This window comes from Phallusia mammillata, chromosome 1, assembly GCF_965637545.1.
Source record: "Phallusia mammillata chromosome 1, kaPhaMamm4.hap1.1, whole genome shotgun sequence".
Lineage (NCBI taxonomy): Eukaryota > Metazoa > Chordata > Ascidiacea > Phlebobranchia > Ascidiidae > Phallusia > Phallusia mammillata.
The window spans coordinates 12,984,281-13,008,473 of NC_137252.1; the positions used below are offsets into that span (position 1 = coordinate 12,984,281).

General features: G+C 36.6%; 3 protein-coding genes and 1 non-coding gene across 5 annotated transcripts; all 4 read right to left on the bottom strand.

Annotated features, from left to right (window-relative positions):
- Positions 1 to 5,484: 5,484 nt before the first annotated feature.
- Positions 5,485 to 9,818, bottom strand: LOC145225827 (epsin-2-like). Its single transcript, XM_080092242.1, has 2 exons — positions 9,484 to 9,818; positions 5,485 to 8,687 (listed from the first exon to the last, which is right to left on the bottom strand). The coding sequence occupies exons 1-2, from the start codon at positions 9,703 to 9,705 to the stop codon at positions 7,521 to 7,523; spliced, it is 1,389 nt and encodes a 462-aa protein (XP_079948368.1). The 5' UTR covers positions 9,706 to 9,818; the 3' UTR covers positions 5,485 to 7,520.
- A 772-nt stretch (positions 9,819 to 10,590) lies between these two features.
- On the bottom strand, positions 10,591 to 17,954 carry LOC145225843 (upstream stimulatory factor-like). 2 transcript variants are annotated; one of them, XM_080092245.1, is made up of 10 exons: positions 17,834 to 17,954; positions 17,141 to 17,193; positions 16,924 to 17,012; positions 16,571 to 16,702; positions 16,051 to 16,225; positions 15,144 to 15,225; positions 14,292 to 14,356; positions 13,976 to 14,070; positions 13,501 to 13,629; positions 10,591 to 11,767 (listed from the first exon to the last, which is right to left on the bottom strand). In XM_080092245.1, exons 1-10 carry the CDS (start codon positions 17,866 to 17,868, stop codon positions 11,669 to 11,671), a joined length of 954 nt encoding a protein of 317 aa, XP_079948371.1. In that variant the 5' UTR covers positions 17,869 to 17,954; the 3' UTR covers positions 10,591 to 11,668. The 2 variants fall into 2 exon arrangements, with proteins under 2 accessions (XP_079948371.1, XP_079948370.1); XM_080092244.1 differs by having other exon boundaries at positions 16,924 to 17,030; positions 17,834 to 17,953.
- A 674-nt stretch (positions 17,955 to 18,628) lies between these two features.
- On the bottom strand, positions 18,629 to 18,700 carry Trnag-ucc (transfer RNA glycine (anticodon UCC)). Its single transcript has one exon. It is a non-coding gene; the product is annotated as a tRNA-Gly (tRNA).
- A 2,139-nt stretch (positions 18,701 to 20,839) lies between these two features.
- On the bottom strand, positions 20,840 to 23,845 carry LOC145206701 (glucosamine 6-phosphate N-acetyltransferase-like). The gene is made up of 5 exons (XM_080078543.1): positions 23,564 to 23,845; positions 23,230 to 23,292; positions 22,742 to 22,881; positions 22,081 to 22,142; positions 20,840 to 21,657 (listed from the first exon to the last, which is right to left on the bottom strand). The coding sequence occupies exons 1-5, from the start codon at positions 23,727 to 23,729 to the stop codon at positions 21,510 to 21,512; spliced, it is 579 nt and encodes a 192-aa protein (XP_079934669.1). The 5' UTR covers positions 23,730 to 23,845; the 3' UTR covers positions 20,840 to 21,509.
- Positions 23,846 to 24,193: the final 348 nt, after the last annotated feature.

Below are 24,193 nucleotides of genomic sequence, written 5' to 3' on the forward strand. Positions count from 1 at the left end.
GTATCAAAATTTTGTGATTTGTTACACATGTTTTTATCACACTGTGTAATGAAACAGAGTCAGCACATTTATAAAAGCAAGATTGTCGAGTCAAGATTTGAATTTATAGCGTATTTTACCCATTAAATGTAAATTAGGTCTCATGTACCCTCACGTTCTACAACCTGCATGACAGATTTTTATTTCAATCAAGTGTTTGCAAAAAAATTCAGCGACGCCAATAACGAAGTAAAATCTGTTTCACCGCGACGTGTAATCTTGTGATGATGACATTCCCGGGTTCTTGTGTCCATTGAAACAAAAGCTCACACCACAGAGAATACACTCGACTTTTTACCATAGAAAATTCTAGAACAATCGCTTAAAGGTCACGAGGATTTGAAGATCTTCTTTGTATTTTACACCTCTGCTTAACCCACATCGGAGGTGACGTCGGGTCGCGGGCACATAGGTCACGTGGTCGTGGGAAACGGCATCACGTGGTGTCGCAGAGGGCCGAGTTTACAAACATCGTTCGCGTTCGCATAACCTCTAAGTCGAAACAACATACGCCGAGCTAGTGGGTGGGTGGGTTTGTTTGTCGGCGATAGGGAACGGTGTTGCGTTGCTTGTGTTACAAGTTACAACCTGGTCCGCATGCTGGTGTAATATATGCAGTAAATGATGGATGACCCGTCAAGGCAGTGGTCAAATTTTACACCGTTTATCACTGTATTTTATCATTCGAGTTAGATATGTGCATGTTAAAGCTCTCTATCAACGACATGTACTACTGGATGTTGAGACCTTCATAAAAATTTACTTTGCATATCAAATCACTAATTATGTTGCATTCAACCTTTTCAATTCGAACTATAAACCTCAATTTTTAATTATTTATGAACACGGTATGCGTATGATAAACCATCAGAAGCACAACAGCGCGACTAGTGTCTTGAAAATATTGGATCGAGCTAAATTCGCTTGGTGAAAGAAAGCGTAGCGACACGATTGCGCTGAGTCATCACCAATCCAGAAATAGCTGCGCAAGGTAAAAAAATTATCCAGCGCTAAGACTTTGATGGCCGAATCAGAGTTGCAAACGGCCTGAAATTGGAGCCCGAACCCGAATCGTTTTTTAAAAGCCCGTTTAGGCCCGAAAGTTTGATTGGCAAGCCTATAAAAAATGTCTCCAACAAACACAATATACAATATTATACAATGGTTTTAATCCAGGCGTTTTTGTGCTGAGAGGCATTAGGTCAGTAGTTCCCAAACTGTGTGGGCCATGGCCCAGTACTAGGCCACCGAGATATTTTCAATGGGCCACAGAGTCATTGGAACAGATTCTACTGTTTTGTTATACTGTAGATATTATGCGCTTTGTTTCGAAAAGCAAAATATTTGCAAAGAATTCCGAATCTTGCAGCCAAATTTCAGGAGCATGTATCTCATTAAAAATAAATTGCTAGAAACCATTTCGCCTGTTTTTGAGTTTTTTTTGTTTGTACCCAAATTTACAGCACGTGGTGAGCCACGAATCGCTATTAATTAGACATTTGGGTCACAGACCAAAAAATTTGGGAACCCCTGCATTAGGTTAAGTCCAAGCTACATAGCTAGTTAAATTAATTTGAAAACAACACTGATACACAGTGTGAGGTCAGACCTGAATCATTTTTTGAAGAAACTTAAGCCCGAATCCGCACCCGGCCTAACTTACAATTCTGGGCCCAATTGTTGGATCGTAACCAAACGTGTTACAGGAATAATGTGTTATAAAACGGGAGCACCAGAGAGTAGGTTCGTTGTTGACGATACTTCAATTTACGTTGTTACTGTGAACCTAACCGCTTTAAGTTCATTCAACAAAATAAACACACAAAAAATGAACAAATACATAACTCAAATTTAAAATTACTTTCTCACAAAATCATGAAAAACTTCTCAGTAACTCGCCAACGCCACCTAGCGATTACAAGGAATTGCGATTCAAACCGCCTTAAATGTTGAAAAATAAATGACTTTTCTTCTTTGGTAATAGTCGCTAGATCGAGGACAAGAAAATTCGGATTTAGAGTCAGTTGTAACCACAAAGTTCAAGTTTCAAATTGGCACGAAAACACATCGAAAATCGGTATTTCCTGAAATTTTCGACCGACAAAACCGATTTCCGGTTTGAACCGGTTTTATTCCCGATTCCGGTTTGAACCGGTTTGGAGGGTGGGTAGGAGGCAGAAACCGACCAAAACCAGTTTTGAAACTGGAGTATACCGGATTTTTTTGAAATTGTCAACATCCAAAAACTGCAAAACGGAAAGCCTTCCGTTTTTTCAAAATTGTCAATTTTCGAATCCGTTTCAAACGAGGTTCGGTAGGAAGCAAAAACTGGCTAAAACCAGCTTGAAACTGGATTATTATTCAATTTGTTGGATCTCCCTCCCCAAAATCGAAAAAAACGGAAAGGCTACAACCATAGAATTTTTCCCACCCCAAACCGGATTTTTCTTCAATTTTTCGCCCCTTCTTGGAAATTTTTAAAGGGAAGGGCTATAGCTCTAGGGTTTTTCGAAACTCGGGTCAAAATTTCGGGTTTCCGATTCTGGTTTAAACTAGAGATGTACCGAATATTCGGTTTGCCGAATTTATTCGGCCGAATCGGCCACTTTTGCAAAGATTCGGTTTCGGCCGAATAATTTGTTGCGATTCGGCCGAAACCGAATCTTTTACGAACACATATTTAAAGCGTTAAACGTGTCTTTTCTGCATAATACCAACGAAAATCGCGCTAATCATTATTTTTTTTAACACATTATCGCTTTTACCACTGCAGACAACTAATCAGTAATTCATTGTCAGGTTGGCAATCATGCTTGAGGCAATGTTAAACCCCACAGAACTAAAATAGGGACGAAACACAACCATTCTGCACTAATTGCCTGGTAGATAAAATTATATTTTCATGTCAAACGCGTAGCGTACGACTTCGCGTGACGTCATAAATGATTCGGTTGATTCGGCCGAATTTATTCGGCAAAACCACCGAATATTCGGTTTCGGCCGAATTGAAATTTCGCCGATTCGGTACATCACTAGTTTAAACCGGTTTGGAGGTTCGGTAGGAGGCTGAAACCGGCCAGAACCAGTTTGTAACTGGAATATTCCGGCGAAAACTCATACAAAACCGGACTTTTCTTCGATTTTATGACCCCCCGAGAATGGAAAAAAAGGAAAAGGCTATAGCCTTAATGTTTTTTCGAAAATCGGGTCATAATTTCGGATTTACGATTCCGGTTTAAACGGGTTTGGAGGCTCGGTAGGAGGCTAAAACCGGCCAGAACCACTTTGAAACTGGAATATTCCTGCGAAAACCCACCCAAATCCGGATTTTTCTTCGATTTTTTGACCCCCGAAAATCGAAAAAAGGGAAAGGCCTTATACGGGTCAAAATTTCGGGTTTTGGATTCAGGTTTACACCGGTTTTGAGGTTCGGTAGGAGGCTGAAATCGGCCAGAACCAGTTTGAAACTGGAAAATTCCGGCGAAAACCCACCCAAAACCGGATTTATCTTCGATTTTTTTGACCCCCGAAAATCCATAAAAAGGGAAAGGCTCTAGCCCTAGGGTTTTTCGAAAATCGGGTCAAAATTTCGGGTTTTCGATTCCGGTTTAAACCGGTTTGGAGGTTCGGTAGGAAGCTAAAACCGGTAGGAAGCTAAAACCGGCCAGAACCAGTTTGAAACTGGAATATTCCCGCGAAAGCCCACCCAAAACCGGATTTTTCTTCGATTTTTTGACCCCCGAAAATCCATAAAAAGGGAAAGGCTCTAGCCCTAGGGTTTTTCGAAAATCGGGTCAAAATTTCGGGTTTTCGATTCCGGTTTAAACGGGTTTGGAGGTTCGGTAAGAAGCTAAAACCGGTAGGAAGCTAAAACCGGCCAGAACCAGTTTGAAACTGGAATATTCCCGTGAAAGCCCACCCAAAACCGGATTTTTCTTCGATTTTTTGACCCCCGAAAATCGAAAAAAAGGAACGGCTGTAGCCTTAGTTTTTTTTTCCAAAACTCGGGTCAAAATTTCGGGTTTTCGATTCCGGTTTAAACCGGTTTGGAGGTTCGGTAGGAAGCCAAAAACCGGTAGGAAGCTAAAACCGGCCAGAACCAGTTTGAAACTGGAATATTCCCGCGAAAGCCCACCCAAAACCGGATTTTTCTTCGATTTTTTTACCCCCGAAATTCGAAAAAAGGGAAAGGCTAGGTTTTTTTCGAAAATTGGGTCAAAATTTCGGGTTTTCGATTCCGGTTTAAACGGGTTTGGAGGTTCGGTAGGAGGCTAAAACCGGCCAGAACCAGTTTGAAACTGGAATATTGCGGCGAATACCCACTCAAAACCGGATTTTTCTTCGACTTTTTGACCCCGAAAATCGAAAAAAAGGGAACGGCTGTAGCCTTAGGTTTTTTTTCCAAAACTCGGGTCAAAATTTCGGGTTTTCGATTCCGGTTTAAACCGGTTTGGAGGTTCGGTAGGAGGCAGAAACGGACTTAAACCAGTTTGAAACTGGAATATTCCGGCGAAAACCCATACAAATCTGGGTTTTTTTTGAATTTTTTAAACTCCAGAAACCGAAAAAGGGCTATAGCCTTTAAACAGGTCAATATTGTCGATTTTCGAATACGGTTCAAACCGGTTTAGAGGTTCGGTAGGAGGCAGAAACCGGCCAAGACCAGTTTTATACTGGAATATTCCGGCGAAAACTCACCCAAATCCAGATATTTCTTTAATTTTCTGATTTCCATGAACGAAAATGGGGGAAAAGCTACAGCTTTTGGGTTTTTGCAAAACACGGGTCAAAATATTTTGTTTCAGATTCCGGTTTAAACTGGTTTGAAAGATAGGTAGGAGGCAGAAACCCGTTAAAACCAGTTTAAAACTGGAATATTCCGGCGAAAAACCACACAAATCGCATTTTTCTTCTGTTTTGACCGTCATAATATTTTTTTTCGTGATTTGATGCCGGAAAAGTTGCAGCAAATTCGGTTTTGTGGTGTGTTTTCGAAAGAATTCTAATACCGAAACGCTATTTTTTTTTTCAAGATCAAAAATTGAAGAGAAAACGAAATTGGAACAACTTTTTTAAATGAAACTCCTTTGATCTGACGCAGTGTTGTATCATGTCAACTTGGCGTAAATCACTAACAAACTGCGAAACCACTCGGGTGTTTATTGAGCAAATACTGAGATGAGACGATTCGGCTAGTTGGATGTAATCGACCCTATTTCATAGATTGCTGCGTTTAAGCAAATGTCCAAGTCTTTAACTTATCTCACTTTTTCGGAACTTGCATCAACGTACAATTGAATGTTGTTTTCCTTCATCTAAATTTATCAGTTACGTTCAAAATAGATACAATGATACCAGATTGCAAACTGGTTACAATAACTTCAACAAAACAGCAAAACATTTTTTGACGTTCATATTTATTTCAGCTACTTTTCTTTACATACCACACCACATACTTAAGACGCAAAGCCTGTGAAAAAGTCAAATCTATTCAATGGGCTGTTATAATACAACGTGTAATTTTGAGGTGGATAATAATGCCTAATAGGGGCGCGGCAGGTGTAAAGGAGAAGATAATGTACAGAAGACTAAACATTTTTTCATCACTATCCTGCCAGAAAAACTATGTGTGCAAACTGTGCCCAAAATGTCGCCAAATAGATTTTTAGGTTGGCATGAATGCTGGCAGTAAGGACATCCATTACGTTAACAGCGCCAAAACTTCAAGCAACACCACAATTAAGTGCCAAACTAGCTAACAGCAAGAGCAACACCAGCGGCTGAGAGCAATAATAAAGCACAAAAAGCATTCAAGTATATACAAAGAAATGAAGGCAATTAGCTGCACGCCTGTACACAATGAAGTATGCAATAAAAACAAGGCACGATTTTCCAAGTGATTATGAACAAAAACAACATACAGCGACGTAACGACTATGACATCACAAAAGTCGTACATGCGGAGTGGAAATTACGTCATCCGTCGCGCATTGGTACATTATTCATACACGTTTATGATTGCAGCCCTGTTTCCTTGGGCAACACAACGCAATGCAATCGCATATTACGTCCGGTCTTTCCATTACAGGCAGTTTCAATTTTCAACACATCGTTTTTGTCAAATTTTAAACAATGCTTTTGCATGTACATCTTTTAAGGAGCCAATCACATCTATCTACTGTGACATTGTGTTGAACATTTCCAAAAAGCTAAGAATCATTTTTAGACAACCACACAGAATCATGCATAGAGTTTGATTTGCCATTTTCACCAATAATGAGAGTTTCTAAAACCAAGCAACCCGACTTACTGTACGACACTAGCCCCACATATTTCAGCATACAAAGGGTGGAAGTGAACAGGATAAGGTTGCAACCTCCTAATGCAAGCACCAACAAACATTTTTTAAACAAAGAGGACTTTATACCTGCTGGTTGCACTGAAATGGTGAAAGTTGTTTGAAAGAAAAAAGCCATGTGCACTAATCAACTAAATATATGTTTGCTGCAATGGGGTCATTTAAATGGGATTTACAAAGTTAACCATCTCAATGTACTAGTATCCACATTTATTGGGTTAAATGTAAATAATTTCAATTTCAAAATCTATGCAAGATTGTGTGTAGTTCAATAAGTTATATGGTTTAAAAGACACTTTTTCAACATACTAAAGAAACACTTTAAAAAACAAAACAGCAAAGCATTAATGGTAAGGGCAATTGTGTCAGGTTTAAATTGCTTGTCAACTTTAAGCATATAGTGCCTAAAGTAACGGTGCTTTGTTATACAGCTCACAAGCTTGTCACAGTTTCAACAAAGCTCAACAAGCTGCTGAACACATTGTACACAACCAAATTGCTGCATACTAATTGTGGAGGAACATTTTGAGATACATATATCTTTGCAATTATCAACCCAATTGCAGTGATCTGTTAGCACTTGGGTACTATTTGTGCAGAAAAAATGAATTAAATATATTTTTGAATGTACATAATGAGTGAAGTGTATTGTGAGACAAAGAACCTTTCATTATTTAAGCACTAGCAATGCAAACATATTAATCGCTTATGCGAAATATTTACAATAGGCCAGCTATTATAACATGTTTGTATATGATTGATATTACAGTCTTGCAGGCAATGGCCAGCCACAAAAAGGAGGAATTTAAATGTATCAGATGTGCACAAAAAACATACATGTAAATGAATTCATATTAGGCACACCATTTCAACAAACAGTATGTCTACTATTGTCATTTTTATATGAGTCATAAGAATGACAACAAAAATTTAGAGCATCAGTTGTTGACATATCCACGTATGGGTTGACTATGTGTTATACATGACTAAATAGCCACATTTTTTTTATCTTTTTAGTGATCTAAACTAGTATTGTCATTAATTTTGAAGTTCCATACATTTATGTTCTACACGCCAAAAATCTTGTGGTCCTACCATCTGTGCACAAGTCTTAAATGTTATTTTAAAACAATGATGGATTCTGTTGTGGAAACGCATTCATCTGATTAGGGTTGTACATCATCTGTTGTTGCATTCCATACACAGGCTGGACAGGTTGTATAGGGTTCGGAGCCATTCCATACCCCACTGGTGCCATTGACATCGGTGTTGGGTTCATCATTGGCATTTGTTGAGCAGACCCTGGCATAGGTTGCCCAGTCACAGGCATTTGTGAACCAAATTGAGGACCTCCCTTCATTTGGTTAAGACTTGGAGATGGCCCTTTCTGATTAAATGGATTTCGGTGGGAACCCAAAGCACCAGATGTGTCAATGCTCAGAGTCTGATAGTGTGTTGCTGTTTTGGGCTTGGCAACCAGGTTTTCCACATTGACAAGTGCTGCATTTTCACCAAGAAAAGCACCAGCCTTATTTGTAACAACATCAGGACCATCAGGCTGGTTGTCATTTTCATCGAAGCCATTGGATTGTTGTAGAAAATTGTCAGATGTACTAGTAGGCACCATTGGTGTAAAGCTAGGAATGTTCTGTGGTGGAGCAGTTGATGAAATATGAAGGGAGTCAAACTCTTTTAGAGGATCGAAAGAACCATTCGACTCGAAACCAGATGTACTAGTGGTTGGAGCAAAAGCGTCAAATGAACCTCCAGTAGTAGATGGGAAGCTTGGTTGGGGTGCTGTTTGTGGCTGAGCATCCCATGCTGTTTGAGAAGAGCTTTGTGATTCCAAATTCCCACCCCAGGGGTCTGCTGGAGCCTGGGGTTTGCTGACAGCTGTAGGACTGCTTGGACCCCAAGGATCCAATGGCTTAGCTGCTACTTTCTGTGGTGGAGGCAGAACCAGTGCTGCATTCTTTGGTGGGCTCCATTGGCTTCCATTTGGTTGTGCTGCAACATTATTGCTTGCATTAGTGGTTCCCCATGCATCTATACCATTGCTTGGTTGTTGTGCAGTTCCCATGTCACTAAAAGGGTCAAAGCTATTCTTGGGTGCCTGTACAGTTGGAGATTCTCCACCCCATGGGTCCATTGGTTTTGCTTGGTGTTGTGGAGTTGACTTGTCTGCTTGTTGAGTAGAGCTCTCCTTAATAGCTATTTCTAATTTAACTTTGTCATTTTTCTCAAGTCTCTCTTTTTCTTTTGCTTCCTCCCGGCTCACTGCCAAAGCAACCTGCAATGATAAACATGTTTAGATTTATCTCTTGTTTAGATCTCTTTTTTTACAAGTTGTTTTCTCCAAAATAAGAGACATAAAATATTTCAACAAAATGTGAAAACTTATTTTTCTGCACATATATATATATATATTTTTACATGAAAATAGACAAAGCCAAGTTGGAACCAATTACTTAATACCATTTTTTGATAGGTTAACCCAGTGTTTCTCAACCAGGGCCCATTTTCTTTTTTAATGTACATAATTAAGTGTGTGTTGCAAATTACTGTATTCCCTAATTTAATCGACTATTTCACATACTATTTGTCTATATTGAGGTTTTTTACGGTTACGATTCTTGTTTATTCAACCCGTTTAAAGCCAAAATTAGAACCGAAATCCAACATGAGATTGTCATTTACATTTGTAAGGGGGCCACAGGTCCTACAGGGTTACTTGAAGGGGGACACGAGGCACAAAAGTTCTTTTTAGGGGCCACAGTCAACGAAAGGTTGAAAACCACTGGATTCACCTGTTATGATAGATAGCCAATCGGCAGAACATAGCAGTTCCCGACGTGATCTTAAATGTGCAGGGCCAACATGTCCCGTGTCGCACGATACATGACCAATTTCGGCAGCCACAAAGCAAGTAAAAGAGGTCAAGGCAGTACAACTAAAAGCCTTTAGTGCTAAATTTCTCATGCAAGCCAAAAAATTGGTGTGCAGACCAGATAATTAGCAAGGAGGTAGCGTATAACTTGTACAATACTTGACAAACAACCTAACAAAAAGTAAACATATATTCTAACCTGCAGCTGAAGATCTTCTTCTCCTACTGTTGATGGCATTGCTTGCTTCATATCAGTTGATACAGATGAGCTTGAAAACTCATCCATACTAGGGTAACCTTTGCCGAATTGGTTGTGCTTGATTTTCTTTTTATCTTTGTCCTTGTCAGATCTTTTTTTGCGCAACTTATATTCCATGTAACGAAGTTCACGACTGATGCCATCTTTCAATTCTTTTGCCATGGTATTGACTTAAAATTTGTATGTCTTTTGTTATAATGTAATGTACCTATGTCCAGCAATTAGGCCTATAGTATGAACTAAATAATATATTCTATAGACAATAAAAAGATGTTTGTATCTTTATGATAATTGTATTTGCAAAAAAGTTTTAACAAACACAGATGTAACAAACAAAACCAGTTTCATTCAATCTGAAATAAAGTACATAATAAACTGGACAAGATTCCAAGTTTCACAAAGTCTTGGGTGATTTTACAATGTTACGATTACGACTCATTGTTTTCTATTTATTACTACATCGTAAGTTAGTCAGGCACAGCTACAGAAACGCAATTTTCACATTATCAGCCTTACCTACCATACATAGCCCTTACCCAAGCAAAAACAACGAACACTCCCTATAACCCCAAAGCACCTTGTGTGACGTTCTTTTGCTCAGTCTGAACAAAACTAGTGAAGCGTGGCGCCTCGGTCAATACGGCTGATGACGAAGGAAAATGACGTTATTTCCGGGTTTTTTTAGTCGGAATACTGGCATTTGATCGTTAAGAGTTTCGATACTTTCTTTGCTATTGAAATCTGGAGCAGTACGAAATTTAGTATTAAAATCGGATTTAGCGTTTGTATCAAGCCAAAAACAATTTTCGCTTTATCCAATCCCCTCGCCAGCTTTGTTTCCACACCAATATTAACTTTTTTCGATAAAATTTAGACAACTAAAATACTAGCCGTTCGTTTTTATGGAAGTAGCTATAATTTTACAAAAAAGCGTTTGCCTAAACCTTGATTCTAACCAGATGCTAACATTTGTTGCCTTGCTTTTGTTAATTTTCTTTCATTGAAATTTTTACTTTCTGCCATATCTTGCTCTCAGACCCAAAACAATTTTGTGAACAGGAGCAAAAACTTTATTCTATGAAGAAAAAAAAGAGAAGCAAACCATACAAATTGGAACGATCATAAAAAAGAAAAATTTGCTTTATCAAGTGAGAAAATGTTCTAAAATATGTCCGTTCTTATGGTTTCAATTGTTTGCAAAACAACGAAATATTTTACTGATGTAAATTTTTACTGTTGATATAACAACTGCGGAAAACAAATGTTTCAAAAAAGCAATAGGAAATGCTGCAGTTATTCCAACAATACATTTAAGAGGTTATATTTGTGTGTGCAATGAGTGTCCTAGACATAAGCCTTTTACCCAAAGATGAATAAAACTCACTTTAACCAAATAATAGTGATAGAATAATGTCTAGCATAAGTAAAATTGTCTTACTATCTGTTTGGAAATCAAAATTTTCTTGTTAGTGTAGCATCATAAAAGCTTGAGTTGATTTAAATAAAGTGGAAGCAAATATTGCCCAAGATTGTGAAAATACAGTACACACAGGGTTGCTACAAATAAAAGCTTTATCCACCAAGTGTTAAGATGAATAAATGAAGTTCGAGAGACCAGATTCAACAACTAGAATCATAATCTACTCATACAGGTGTTTTTTGCAAGAACATGGATTAACAAAAGAATATGACCAATATTTGAAAAAAGTAGTTATTAAGAAGAGGGAATACAACATAGCCATCAAACCAGTTTACCAAACCAAATAAATTAACACAAATTCCCTTTACATATTCAACACAATTCCAATGCACCATGTTAAGGTCTGCTACACGCTGTTATAATCCAATACACCATCTGAAGCAGTGTATTAATAGACTGTAAGAAACAAAAGCAGTGATTGAACAATATACAGGAATCATCAGTTGTATAAAATCTTTTGTGAAGCACTGGTGGTGGTGAACCATGAAGGCAGTGCAGCTTGTCAAAAACATAAAACCACATATGTTCTGTTTTAACTGTTGCGAATAGGGGAGAAGGTTTCTGCCGCGTTCCAACAAGAGGACCATCCTTAATTCTTTGCCAGCTCAGTCTCGGAGCACAATCTTGTGCATTGTCTGTGTATGGTCAATGTGAAGTGTTCGACGTACTCGTTATCGCTACTTCAATGCCATGGGATTGCAACATTTGGCGAAGGATGTTATTTTCCTGCTTTTTATCTTCCAGCTGCAAGACAAACAAAAGTTAATTGCCCATCCAAAATCTGTGCTTTGAAAAGACAAATTTACTTAAACTATTTTAAAGTAAAAAGCATTCCTTTGGCTTTAAGCAAATATTTTAAAAGTTAGTGTTCTGACCAAACAAAGAAGTTTGTGAAATCACATGATATTCTACATTATTTTGCCCCTTAACCATAGCTGAGTTGTGAAAATAGCAAAGTGGCAAAGTGACGTCACATTCACATGTGACATAAGTGTGCTTGGTTTTTGTGGTACTTTGTATCCAGAATAAACTGTAACAATCAGCACAGTTTTTAACCAACATAATAACACTAAGACACTAGGTCTGCTACAGGTTGAGAATAAAGGCCACTGTTAACTTTACCAATCGTGTCTTAACAATCGCTACTCGTTTTTTATTATAATTGACAGTTGTAAAGAAAAATGGTATATCCTAACATTCTATATATGTTTGGCTACTTTTGGGGTTGTTTATTTGAAAAAGGCCTCCATGGGTTTTAAAACCTCACATGACATAAAATTCCAAATCTGATTTCAAAGTTATTTCCTGTTTATAAAAAGACGCTGTTTGTCATTGTTTAGAAATTGGAAAGTAAAACTGGAAGGGTGGCTTAGCACATATTGCCCTTGCATATACATTATAACCTATTTTAAAACATAAATATATTTCCTATGCTTATTTTGTATTGGGTCCCATATTAGCCATTGTCTTTTATAACTTTAGTCGTTTCTGCAGGCAAAAACTCATGGGTCCCCACACATGCAAAGTTGAAAATAATGCAATTCAAGAGATAACCATGAGAAAGTCGGGTGTTGTAAGGTAAAACACAGTGATCGGCACTGGGCTTAAATAATGATACTATGTAGAATACAAACTATAAAATTAGATTCACCCCAGATATTGTTTGAAGTATGTCCTATTTAACGTTTTAAAAAACTGACCCATTTTAGGGGGCTAGCGGGGTAAATACTGGGGTTATCAACAAAAACAAAGTGGGATGCACATCTACATAAGTATATCTACCATCTGTGTAAATTTCAGCCAAATCCATCAAACATGACACACAAACTAAAAAATATATAAAAACCACAATGACTCAATCAATAGTACTGCAAAATTTCAGCCCAATCCGCCAATGTTTAAAATTTCGACCACTAGAGGTGTTTTGAGCAACAACCGTTAATGTTTCTGACGTCATAGGGCTGTTAACAAGCCCCTAACTGCCTGGCACAAAAACGACCACCAAGCAACCCACCAACGAGCAACATACAACTGGTTGCGCTTGTAACACTATTGCTCCAAAGAAATCTTTCGTTTGTGGTCGACAGTAACATACAAATATGTTTTACACTTTAGGGGCTTGTGGGGTAAATGTTAGGACTACAGGGTTGAACACAACAATCGACACCTATAAATGTCATACTATACAAGAAATCCAAATTTCAGCCAATTCTGACACTGTTTAAAAACTCACCCATTTTAGGGGGCTAGCGGGGTAAATACTGGGGTTATCAACAAAAACAAAGTGGGATGCACATCTACATAACTATATCTACCATCTGTGTAAATTTCAGCCAAATCCATCAAACATTTGATGGAAAAACGAGTCGGACTAACTTTGGGAAGAAAAAAAAGAAGAAAAAAAACGAAAAAAAAACAAACAATTCAGGGAAGGGGACCCATAATAATTTCCAAAATCCTACAAAACATCTGCATACTTGGATTCGAAGAACTTCATGGTCCAGTTGTATCCTCTCTAGTTCCTTGATGTTTTCGGCATATCTCTGGTTGGAAGTTTGTAAATCATGTATGTAGTCACAGGTCTTGGCAAGTATGCCACCTTTGCTCTAAGCAAAGATGTAAACAATAAAATGAAAAACTTGGTGTGTAAACAGGTGTGTTTCTTTTTGAGTCAAATATAGGTACAACATTTGTCAAACACATTTTTCTAAATTGCTAGTATTTTTTAAAATGACATACCAGAACACTTGGCCAAATAAATTGTAAAAAGATAAACCAGAAGTGAAGAAGATCTCAATCTCTTTGGTGTATTTTATCCTTGGTATTATGAAGATAAAATTTATCGCAATGACTTTTGAACATATTAATGCTGCATACCAACAACCATGTTTTTTAATTAGTCGTCAAAACATGCCAAATGTATCCCCTTAGTGAGAATGATAATAATCCTACCTGCCCCTGCTTTGTATGGTCAGCAGCACAGTCAGGCACAAGTTTCGATAGTTTTGTGATCCAATTGTTAATTTTGTCTCTTCTTCGCCTTTCAACTGTACACAAGGCAGTTTATAGTTAAAGTTAACTATGAAAATGAAGATGGTCATATGAGATATGACTGAATCAAATTTCACCAGACCATCACTTTATGATACACTGTTGGTAAGCCCAAACCAATTTATTTTTTATTTGAAAAACTGGGTTGATTTGACTATACTTTTTACATTAGGTCTTTAAAGTTTAATGGAGCACAAATGGCTGTCTGGTTCTTTACCTTCATTATGTTGAACTCTTCTTGTAGTGTCTCGAACCACAACCCCTCGGCCCGAATCAAGTTTTCTATATGAAATAAAGTAATATTCAATACACAAAAATTGTGTTTAAGTTCAAATATTGTGTATGATATAGAGCAGTGGTTCCCAACCTTTTTGTAGTCACGGACCCCTTTTATAAATTTTATACGCCTGCCGACCCCCAAAGTAATTTTCCTTAAGTCTTTCTATGTGTTTTGTTTCTTGCATTATACGTTATTATACATTTTTAGGCACAATTTAATCAACCTTCACAGTCCTTAAATCTCAAGGATGTTCCGTACTGTAGAAGTCAACGCAACAGAGAGATAAATCTTCTAGTGTACAAAACTTTAAACAAAGCACTATAAATTCTATTGTTCATGTGTGTGGTGGTCTCACATTGAAGATAGCAATCACAAAAAAAGTATTTTTTCTCATTGCAAAGGTTTGATACACAGTCTGCACTCATATGCAGGATTGTAAAAACAGTTCGAAAACTTGCACATGTTTGACTGTTGGTTAAGGGTACTAAAACTGGTTGCCTCCACGGACCCCCTAAAACCATCAAGGGGTCCGTGAACCCCACGTTGGGAACCACTGATATAGAGTATTACCAAAACGCAGTGCTTGGAAATGTGATACTCTAAAATTGCTGTGTAAGTTTTTGTTGACAGAAATTTTAAGCTCTAGGTATTAAATGTTAAACAAAGCCTGTTTTGGGTTAACAAGGCACAATGTTAGACAGTAGATAATGTTTCTGATGCCTTTTCTAAGCAGGGATAAAAATACAGTAGTCATAATGAAGCTTTACAAAGTAACTTGCTATTGCTTACTGGACAAAATTTCTTGGGGCAAGGGATCGAGATTGGCTGGTTTGAAGCACATCCTGTGGTGACATCATCACGTAAAACTGACCTACAAAAATATAAGACACATTTTTAGTTCCCTTAACAACTTGGACTGAAATTAGTGGCTGTAAATAATGTCAATAACTGCAAGCAAAAAGAACCTTTCGTTTCAATGTTTAAAAGGGGTTTCTTTAAATTACCTGTCTGTTTTTAACATTCTGTAAAATCAACTACTTTGGCATTAAAAAATGAAACTTGCAATACAAACTATGTGAAACATCAAATATAGAAGTCAGGTTGCACAAAATTAACAGGATGAAAAGGGAAAAATCCTTTCCACAATAAAACCTGGCATGATGCACTGATTGTATTCTTAAACCTCAAACCCATTTTTTGCACACACAAAATAATGGAATGGTGGTTTAGCACATACAGCCATCACACATATATTGTTACCCAGGAAAAGGAAAAGACATATTATATTCACAATGTATACTAATTAATCTAGAGTCCCATATTTGGCAACATGTTTAACACTTTGTCTTTTCTGCAAGCAGACACTCCTGGGTCCCCACAAAGGTAAACTATAGATGCATTTCACCAAGTAAGCAGACAGAAGTTTTGTGCTGGGAGGACAACATACATTGTTATTATTGGAGCAACCAGTGAGTAAAACACAACAATAGATACCCCACAACGACATATTCTACCCGAATTTTGAATTTTTAACAATTCAGATACCTATGTCCAACTCCTGTGAAAATTTTATGCCAATCCATATTTCAAATGGATTATACCCATTCATATTTCAAATATTTAAAAACAAAAGGAGCATAGGAAAAAAATTAGTAAGTAAAATCAAAATATGTTCCCTTTCGAGAAACTAACCAACCTCCTGCCACATTTTGTTGATCTGAGTTATCGGCAGTTGTCCCAATGTCCGGACTGTCACCAGGGTTGGAACCAGTTGACGGAAAATAGGCAAACTTTGTACCCTGTCCATCAGACATTGTGTTGGTGGTTTGCCCATCATTCTCGCCATTGAAAGGGTTTCCCACCAAAGCAACCTTAATCAAAGAATTCAATGAAAGTGAAATCTATAAGTCAGGCTTTATTGGGGAGAACTGGAGGAGGAAATGGAGTTAGCTTATTAGGTCACCCTCTGAAGCTGTTCTAGTGTATTGTACTTTATGGGTTAAAATGCTTTTGTTAGATAATAAAATCGGCTAAACATAAACCTGGCTTTGCCACATATTCTGGCAAATTAAGTACCTACTAAGTAGACAAATTGTGTGTGAGGTAACATGACTACAATAACATACAAACAGTGGTTTTAATTACAGAGCAAACACAGCTCTTTGTTACATATTTTGCAAAAAGAAAAAAAGTAAACTTTTCCTGTACAGACTTACCTGCTGATTTCCCGTGCTGCCTCCAGCTTGGCCTTGTGATAGAATACTTTGTATTCCATTAGTTGTAACAATACTTAAAGTAGCTTGTTGGTTCTCATCAGACCCACCCACTTGAACCACTCTATATGTCACCTTAATATGAACAGGAACAAGATGTATGTTATAGAGCAAGTAAAAATTACAAATCACCCATTAAAATACTTAAATTAAATAATTTTCTAAAAGTCTTATGGTATTTAGATTAGGTCAAATATTTTTTGCAGTCCACTGACAATTACAAGTTATAACCATGGCCATTACAAACATGTAAAGTTAGGTATTGAATTTTTAGATTTGCATATAACAGTGTGTACCTGTCCATTGTCCCCAGAACGAAACTGATATGTTTGTATTCCGGATTGTTGGTCGCCTGTCATGGGTGACTGGTCATCTGAGCCAAGACCTTCATTAACACCAACATCTGCATTTAAGTTTTTTTTATTAAACACATTACTCATGCTCATATTGTCAAGCAAAAGATACACAAGAATGTCAGATTTTACGCTAAGACAAATTGGCACATTGAGTTACCTCTCATAAGGTCTCCTGATTCTTCATCATCAAGACCATCTCTGTGCTTCTCACTAAGCATAGTAACAGTTACCAAACATTCACATGAAAGTAACTGATAAGGTGGGATATACTTGAACACATATAAAAGTGGCAAATTATTTGTGCCAACCTACAATGCTACTTTAGCGAATAACACAATAAGATTTCAAAGTTCGGTAAAACTTCCTTTAATTCATAGGCAAAAATTCTGACCATCCTGCAGTATTTGCTAACATGAAGTAGAAATGACTTTTACAACAAATGAACATCAAACATATATTTATTTAAAAAAAAAAACAGTTAAAACTGATTACAGCTGCCATTCTAAACCATTCTGCGTAGAGGAAATATTAAACTAAGTTTAATTCCAGTAGAAAAATGAGAAATGCAATGGTAATACTATTTTGGCATGAAATTTTGTCACAGCTAAACCACAAACTTCATGCAATCAGGACTGAGCATTGTTACCATGAAGTAACGAATAAAGTCAAACCTGACACATTTATATACACCACAACTTTAACAACAAGAGGCGACAACAAGTTACGTAGCCATTTAACACAATGTATTCCGCCATTTTATGGTTTTGCCTCCAAACAGTTAACAGTATGCGTTGTTATAAACATGACTGTACATCACTAACATTATACTTACACAAAAATTGCAATTTACCTGTTTTCGAGTGCTTGATCTAACGAAATATCCATTGTAGCGCCTCACGGCATTTAAATTCCACGCACCAAATCACGAGTTTAAGTCACGGGAACAAACAAGATCATGTGATGTCCCTGCGATTTGTCGAACAAGAATTCGTCGCTACGTATTCATCCGCCACGCGTAGGGACAAAAAATATCGGTAGTTTATTTATGTCATGTAACAAGATTTTTTTTTTTTAGTTAATTGACATATATTGGAAGAAAATAAAAATAGAAAGTTGAGAATGGTTTAAACTTTATAAATTTTACCACGTTGCTCTTTTCTTGTTCTAGCGAAAGTAAATAGACCCAACTTAGGCACAAAAAATATCTAAATTTATGCTTTGTTACATGTCAATTAACCTCTTAAAGATTAAAAAAACAAGACAAGACTAGAAAAAACAGAAACACGTACATGAATCGTGTTTAACCTATTTAAATTGTTTAAACGGTTCGTAGGCGCGCTATCCTTCAGTTCAGCGCCAATTTTCTTGCCTACAATGTTCAACTTGAAAAGAAAAACAAGGCTTGACATGTGTCTTTTTGTACATGGGCTTTTTAGTGCTAGAACTTCAGTGGGGCGACCGTTTTATTCAATCTGAGTCAACTGCCATGGTAAGTAGTTTTGTAAAGCTAAATTGTAAAATGTTCCTACCAGCGACAATAAACATTAAGAAGGTACTAGTTCAAAAAACACAATGAAAATAGTGTTTGATGGAGCAAATCAGTAGATTTAAAACCTTAGTCCAAGTTTAAGACAAAAGTGAAAACTGCGTCGACCGGGAGTCGAACCCGGAACTAGTGCTTGGAAGGCACCAATGCTAACCGTTACACCATCGACGCTTGGAGGTTTAAGGATTTAGTTTTGCAGTATTTAACCAATAGGTTTTGCACAACATGAAATTTGCGTGGAAATGTTTATCTCTGCTGAAGACTACTTTTTCTAAATCCGACAGAAATGCACTAAAGGGCAATATTTAGAGCTCACAAATATAACTATTTTGCATTCTGCTTTGTTGTATAACACAATTTTGTTAGAACAACTGTTTGCAGCATATTTAAAACAAACAACGTTGATAAAGTTATTCTCATGTAAGCAGTCCTGAATTTAAGTACTTTGGTTTGAATACATGTTAATTCTTCGTTACCTGTGAACCAATTGTGGTTAATATATTTGCGCCTGTCCATGGATGATATATGTTTTGGGAGTTTTACCCGGACGTATGTATTATACCACTTGACCGCTTAGCTATGACGGTTAGAGCTATCCGGGATTGTGGTCGAAATAACACTACAATCGGGCCTCATTTACCTTTGCAGGCAGTGCCGGATTAAGGGTCTGCTGGCCTGTAGGCACATTTTATAAGTGGCCCGAAAATCAGGGTTGCCAACTAAAAAATTAGAATTATCAGTGTTGCCAAATCATTGTCACAAAGATCGTTGTTGTAAAGTGGCCTGGATATTTGACTGGCCTGTTGACACGTGCCTACTTTGCCTAATGGTTAATCCAGCATTGTTGCACGTTGGCTATATCGGTCACGCAGTTTTTAAGGTTGGTCTCGGTGATCACGCAGTATTACATGTTGGCCATAGCGACCACAGTGGTCAAGTGATATTTACGGACCCAGTTTCGACCCAGGACGCTTTTATGTCATGATCTTTTAACAAAACACTTGGTACTGGCCACATTTAGAAAGTGTGACAGGCTGGCCACAGCGGTCAAGTGGTATTTACCTTAGTATAGGATAGGTCATAACTTTTGATTTATATGCTAAGTTTTAGGCTACATTTCATTTCAAACGTTTCTGCGTACTTCGAATCGTAACACAATGAGTTATTTTTTTTACTTATAGTGTGTATACATAGTATGGGTCTATTTTTTTGCTGTCAAGAACATTGGTTGCATTCATATTTGTCATAAAGGCCGGTTTACACCAAGCGCGTGCGAAGCGAGCAACGCAAAATTTCTTTCTCTGTTTAAGCAACGCGTGGGGAAGTCCCATTTCGCGCTTCTCTCGTTAGCGCGCTTCGCGTCTGGGTTGCTCCGTGAGCAACAGAAACGGCGCTTCGCGCGAGAATTTGGCCCAGAATATGTAGGAATGATCAATCTTGGTCATTTATGTCGGTTACTTTGTTGTCATATGGAGGTTTAGGCGCTGCAACTTTATTGCACAATGTCAATTGATGCAAATTGTAAAATATATCACTCATAAAAGTGCTTGACAGTCATAAATCGCGCTGTCATATCAAAAAGCACATGATCAATATACTATTTTCAAATGGTGGTAGAATAGGTGCAGTGGTATCAGAATTAATATGTCTGGAACCAAGTTTTCCAATGTACAGACCCACCAGGTAGATTAAATAGGAAATAACATAGTTTTTAGAAACTTAAATAGGTATTAACTTTGTTGTATTTTATCCCCAAAAAATGGTACATATTTAAGTTTTAGAGTGCAAACAATCAAGATAAAAAAGACACACGAATACTTAAGAGCACAATTTCTTAAATTAGCTGCACAGAGTAGTAGTTTAGCATTACATAAACAACGACTTTGGTTTAGGAGCAATTGTACTACTATCAGTTGCAAAACCACATCTTTAATGGTCATAGGCTTTGTATTGTGTACTATTGTTCGATTAACCCTTCACATGCAACAACTAAACACAATTCCATGAAATTAATTGCAAGTCTTATCATATATTGGCAGTGCATCACTGCTAGTTGAGCGGACGAAAGAACTTTGTTCGCAAAGTTCGCGCCTGGTGTAAACCTTGATTTTCGCGTCATTCGCGTTAGGAAAAAAAGAGCCGTTCGCGTTCGCACTTGGTGTAAACCGGGCTTAACTCTTAAAGGCACCGATGTTTTAGGAAATATGCGTTGTTTTAATATAACATGTTGTTTCTGCAGTGGACCGAATTTTGCCAACCACATGTTTAGGTGATAAAACCTCACACAACATTCTGAACATTTCGACAACGCACAATATTGAAATTTATTGGTGCAAAACTTCTAAATAATTGCAAGACTAGGTTTTTCAAATTTATATGCACCCTAGTAAAAATAAGAAGTACCATACAAAAGCACTACAATAATTGACCTAACTAATGTGTACACAACTGCCTAAGTAATTACACAAATAAATAAAAGAATACTAGAAAACAATAATGGAATGAATAAATGTTCACTTCGATTAAAGTTCTATACTGCAAAAAAATGCTTTTTTAAATTGAAAAGTGCTACAGTATATGTTTTGGCCTGCAAAATGACTAAAAAAATATAATCAAGTATATCCAAATAAAGTTTACCCTGGTGTCATGGTATTTATGAGAGAACAAAAAAACAGAATTTTCAGTGCCAAGTAAAACAAATGAAGTTACTACAGTAAACTATTTGAGCTACACATTTTGAGTTTGCCAGTATTTTTAAAGGTAAGTATATCTATAGTTATGTAGGTACACACAAGCTTCTTATCAGAACCAAAATTATCTGGGTCTTCTTGCCATGTTATGTTAAAGGTTCCAGCACAAAAATAAAGCAGAGTTTGTATCAAAATATTGCTAAAAATGTCATCTACAGTATAATATCTAAATATTTTGATGTGTGTCAAATAAAACATTTCTGCAAAGTTTATATAAAAACCCTGCATTTTTAGTCACGGAATCGCAACTGCATAAACTTTTCTGAATCTTCCTTGTAGTTGAAAATTCCATAGAAGGGAATATTTTCCACTTTGCATTCCAGTGTAGTTTTGTAGCAGTTAAGTTTTTTGCTGAGTGCAGTTACCAGCCCAAGCACTCTACAAAAAAATTTAAAACAGCATCATTAACTCTAAATCATGTGGGGATGTTAATTTGAACCTGTGGTTATCGTTATGGGTGCCATCAAATTTTTGTGTTTTTATATACAATGAAGGGGTGCTGGATAACAAATAAGTAATTAGGAGTGCTGGGAAAAAAATCAAATAGTTGAAACAGAATACAGCTTTGACACATTGATTAGGGTGGAAGAAAGTAAAAAAAATTGAGATCCACAAATAAAGTTTATAAACCAGAACTTTAAAAGGTTTCCAACTACTAAGACACCAACATATGCATGACCATACAACAGCAAAAGTTAAATTTAATACAAAATCAGTTTTACGCGTTTCTGATCTGAGGTGTAAACTATAAAAAATAATATTTTCACCAAACAATAGTGCAACATAAGGTCATCAACTCACAATTTGCCAAATTTGCGTCCTCTGTATTCGCTGTCAATAACAATTTCTTCCACACGCCCTCTCTGCAAATAATAAAATGTCAAATAAACCAACACAACAAACATGGCACACAACAGTGTTGAAATCAGCTTGAACAGTTTTTGTAAAAATTCAACAACACATTAGACTGTATTTCTAACTTAAAATTGTATATTTGTACAATTATAGTCAACCTTAGATTTTTTACGGTTTAATAGTAAGTTTGTACATCAAACCACGTTGCAGTAATGTGATTGTTTGTAACAACTGCGTATTATTGGTTAATTGTTGCAAAGCATTTCTTATTTTATAACAATATATAGTGTATTAACTTGATAAAATTTATACAGCGCTTGCTTTTTAGGCACTCAATGCCAACATGCATTGTAATGTATCAATCAACTTGTTCGCTTAAAATTCTACCATTATTGGGTAGTTATTAATCTCATTTAAGATCATTTGTACCAATCAACTATTATCTAGATAACTAAGAGGTTTAGAGCTTAAGAAAATGACATAGAATAAACTTTTTGTGTCCAATTTGGGTCCCCATTAACCAAGGTTTACTGTATATCAAACTATCAAACATCATATATTAAACTGAAAGAACTGATGGTTATGGTGATTTTATACATGAACACACCAAAGCACAAGAGTGGATAAATTTTTGTTCGATTTCAAGCGTGCCTGTCCCAACAATTTTTCCCTGGCCCTCATTTGCTTCAGTATCTTCCACTACTAAAGGGTAATAACATCCTGCTTTTTGCATTCCTTGAAATCTGTCTGCAAAGTATATAAATAAGATGAATACAAAAAAAAACAAGATTAATGAGAATAAATTAACATTACAATATTCAAGTTTACTGTTGCTTTACAAAACCCCCTTGAGCAAAGAAAACTACTATATAGATGAGTCAGTTGAATGAACTAAAAAAGATAAACCATATCACTTCTTTATTATTAAATTATTTATCTGGCTCTTAAGTCAAACTTTGTCCACACATATTTATGTCAATATTTTAAAACAAAGCTCACCCTAACAATGACATATACATTTTGTGTTTGTTAAAATTTCCATACTTCATTTTTATTAATCACAAGTAAAGAAAAAACACTTTCATTGTGACATACCAAGAAAATCCTTCTTTGAAACATCTCCTAATCTTGTGAGCTGGCTCAAAACATTTGTAAACCCTGTAGAAACACAATATATATATAACATTGTCAAGACAAAATGTTTGAAGCCAAAGAATGGTAATCTACATTACATCTTTTATTTCAATACACAGTATATTTTCAGTCAACTTTTGGGTTAATGCTAGACAAGGTTGAACTAACAATGATGATTTAAACCAATTTTGCTAGTTTAAATCACTTTATTGCAACATTTATTAAAAATATTATTAAGCAAGTTTTATGTTTAACTGTTGGTCATCAAAACATTTTGTCAATCACTTGTTATTACCTTTGTCAAAGTCATGAGTTGATAAAGGTCGAATAATAATTCCGGGCTCTGGTTTACAAGGTGACAAACCATTCGACTCAAATTTGATACCGTACTCTGACAGATCAAGGTCATCCAGCAACTTCGAATCAAACATGTAAACCGGCGATTCGCAGTCTTTGGTCATTTTTTAACTGTAAAATATTACGAGTTGACACCGAAAATTCTTTCTAAAATGTACTACGTGGATCTCAAGAACGCTTCTCTTGAAAATGTCTCATGAGAGAAAGGTGTTTTGTACATTTGGTGAAACCCCTAATATCTAACCACTTTCAATTTAATTTCTATGTAAGACGCCGACAGTGGTGAGGTTTGTAATAAGCATTATTTACAGATTTTTCTGGCAGTTGTTGAAATTTGTCCAGTGTACTTTGTGCAATAATATGTAATGCTAAGATTTCTTTTACCAAACTAAAACTGAACTCAATTTCAATTTGATTCAATAGTTTTTTTTAGGTTCTAAATTGTGTAACATCACATGATTCAATACAAGTGTGGTTTAGTTCTCAATGCTTAGCCGTTTCAGGAAGCCATTGCAATTCGATCTTCGTTTCCTGCAAATCCGTATGATAAGACGATTTGGTTGCATGA

What these genes read in the sequence shown, in the direction of transcription:
- LOC145225843 (XM_080092244.1), bottom strand. Translation starts at nt 17,868, where the DNA reads ATGGATATTTCGTTAGATCAAGCACTCGAAAACAG. An exon ending in GTTCTGGGGACAATGGACAG is followed by an intron (nt 16,703 to 16,923) that starts GTACACACTGTT and finishes GTTCATATTAAG; the next exon opens with GTGACATATAGAGTGGTTCA. An exon ending in GCAGCACGGGAAATCAGCAG is followed by an intron (nt 16,226 to 16,570) that starts GTAAGTCTGTAC and finishes TCTTTGATTAAG; the next exon opens with GTTGCTTTGGTGGGAAACCC.
- LOC145225827 (XM_080092242.1), bottom strand. Translation starts at nt 9,705, where the DNA reads ATGGCAAAAGAATTGAAAGATGGCATCAGTCGTGAACTTCGTTACATG. An exon ending in AAGAAGATCTTCAGCTGCAG is followed by an intron (nt 8,688 to 9,483) that starts GTTAGAATATAT and finishes TTATCATTGCAG; the next exon opens with GTTGCTTTGGCAGTGAGCCG.
- LOC145206701 (XM_080078543.1), bottom strand. Translation starts at nt 23,729, where the DNA reads ATGACCAAAGACTGCGAATCGCCGGTTTACATGTTTGATTCGAAGTTG. An exon ending in AACTCATGACTTTGACAAAG is followed by an intron (nt 23,293 to 23,563) that starts GTAATAACAAGT and finishes GTGTTTCTACAG; the next exon opens with GGTTTACAAATGTTTTGAGC. An exon ending in TTCAAAGAAGGATTTTCTTG is followed by an intron (nt 22,882 to 23,229) that starts GTATGTCACAAT and finishes TATACTTTGCAG; the next exon opens with ACAGATTTCAAGGAATGCAA.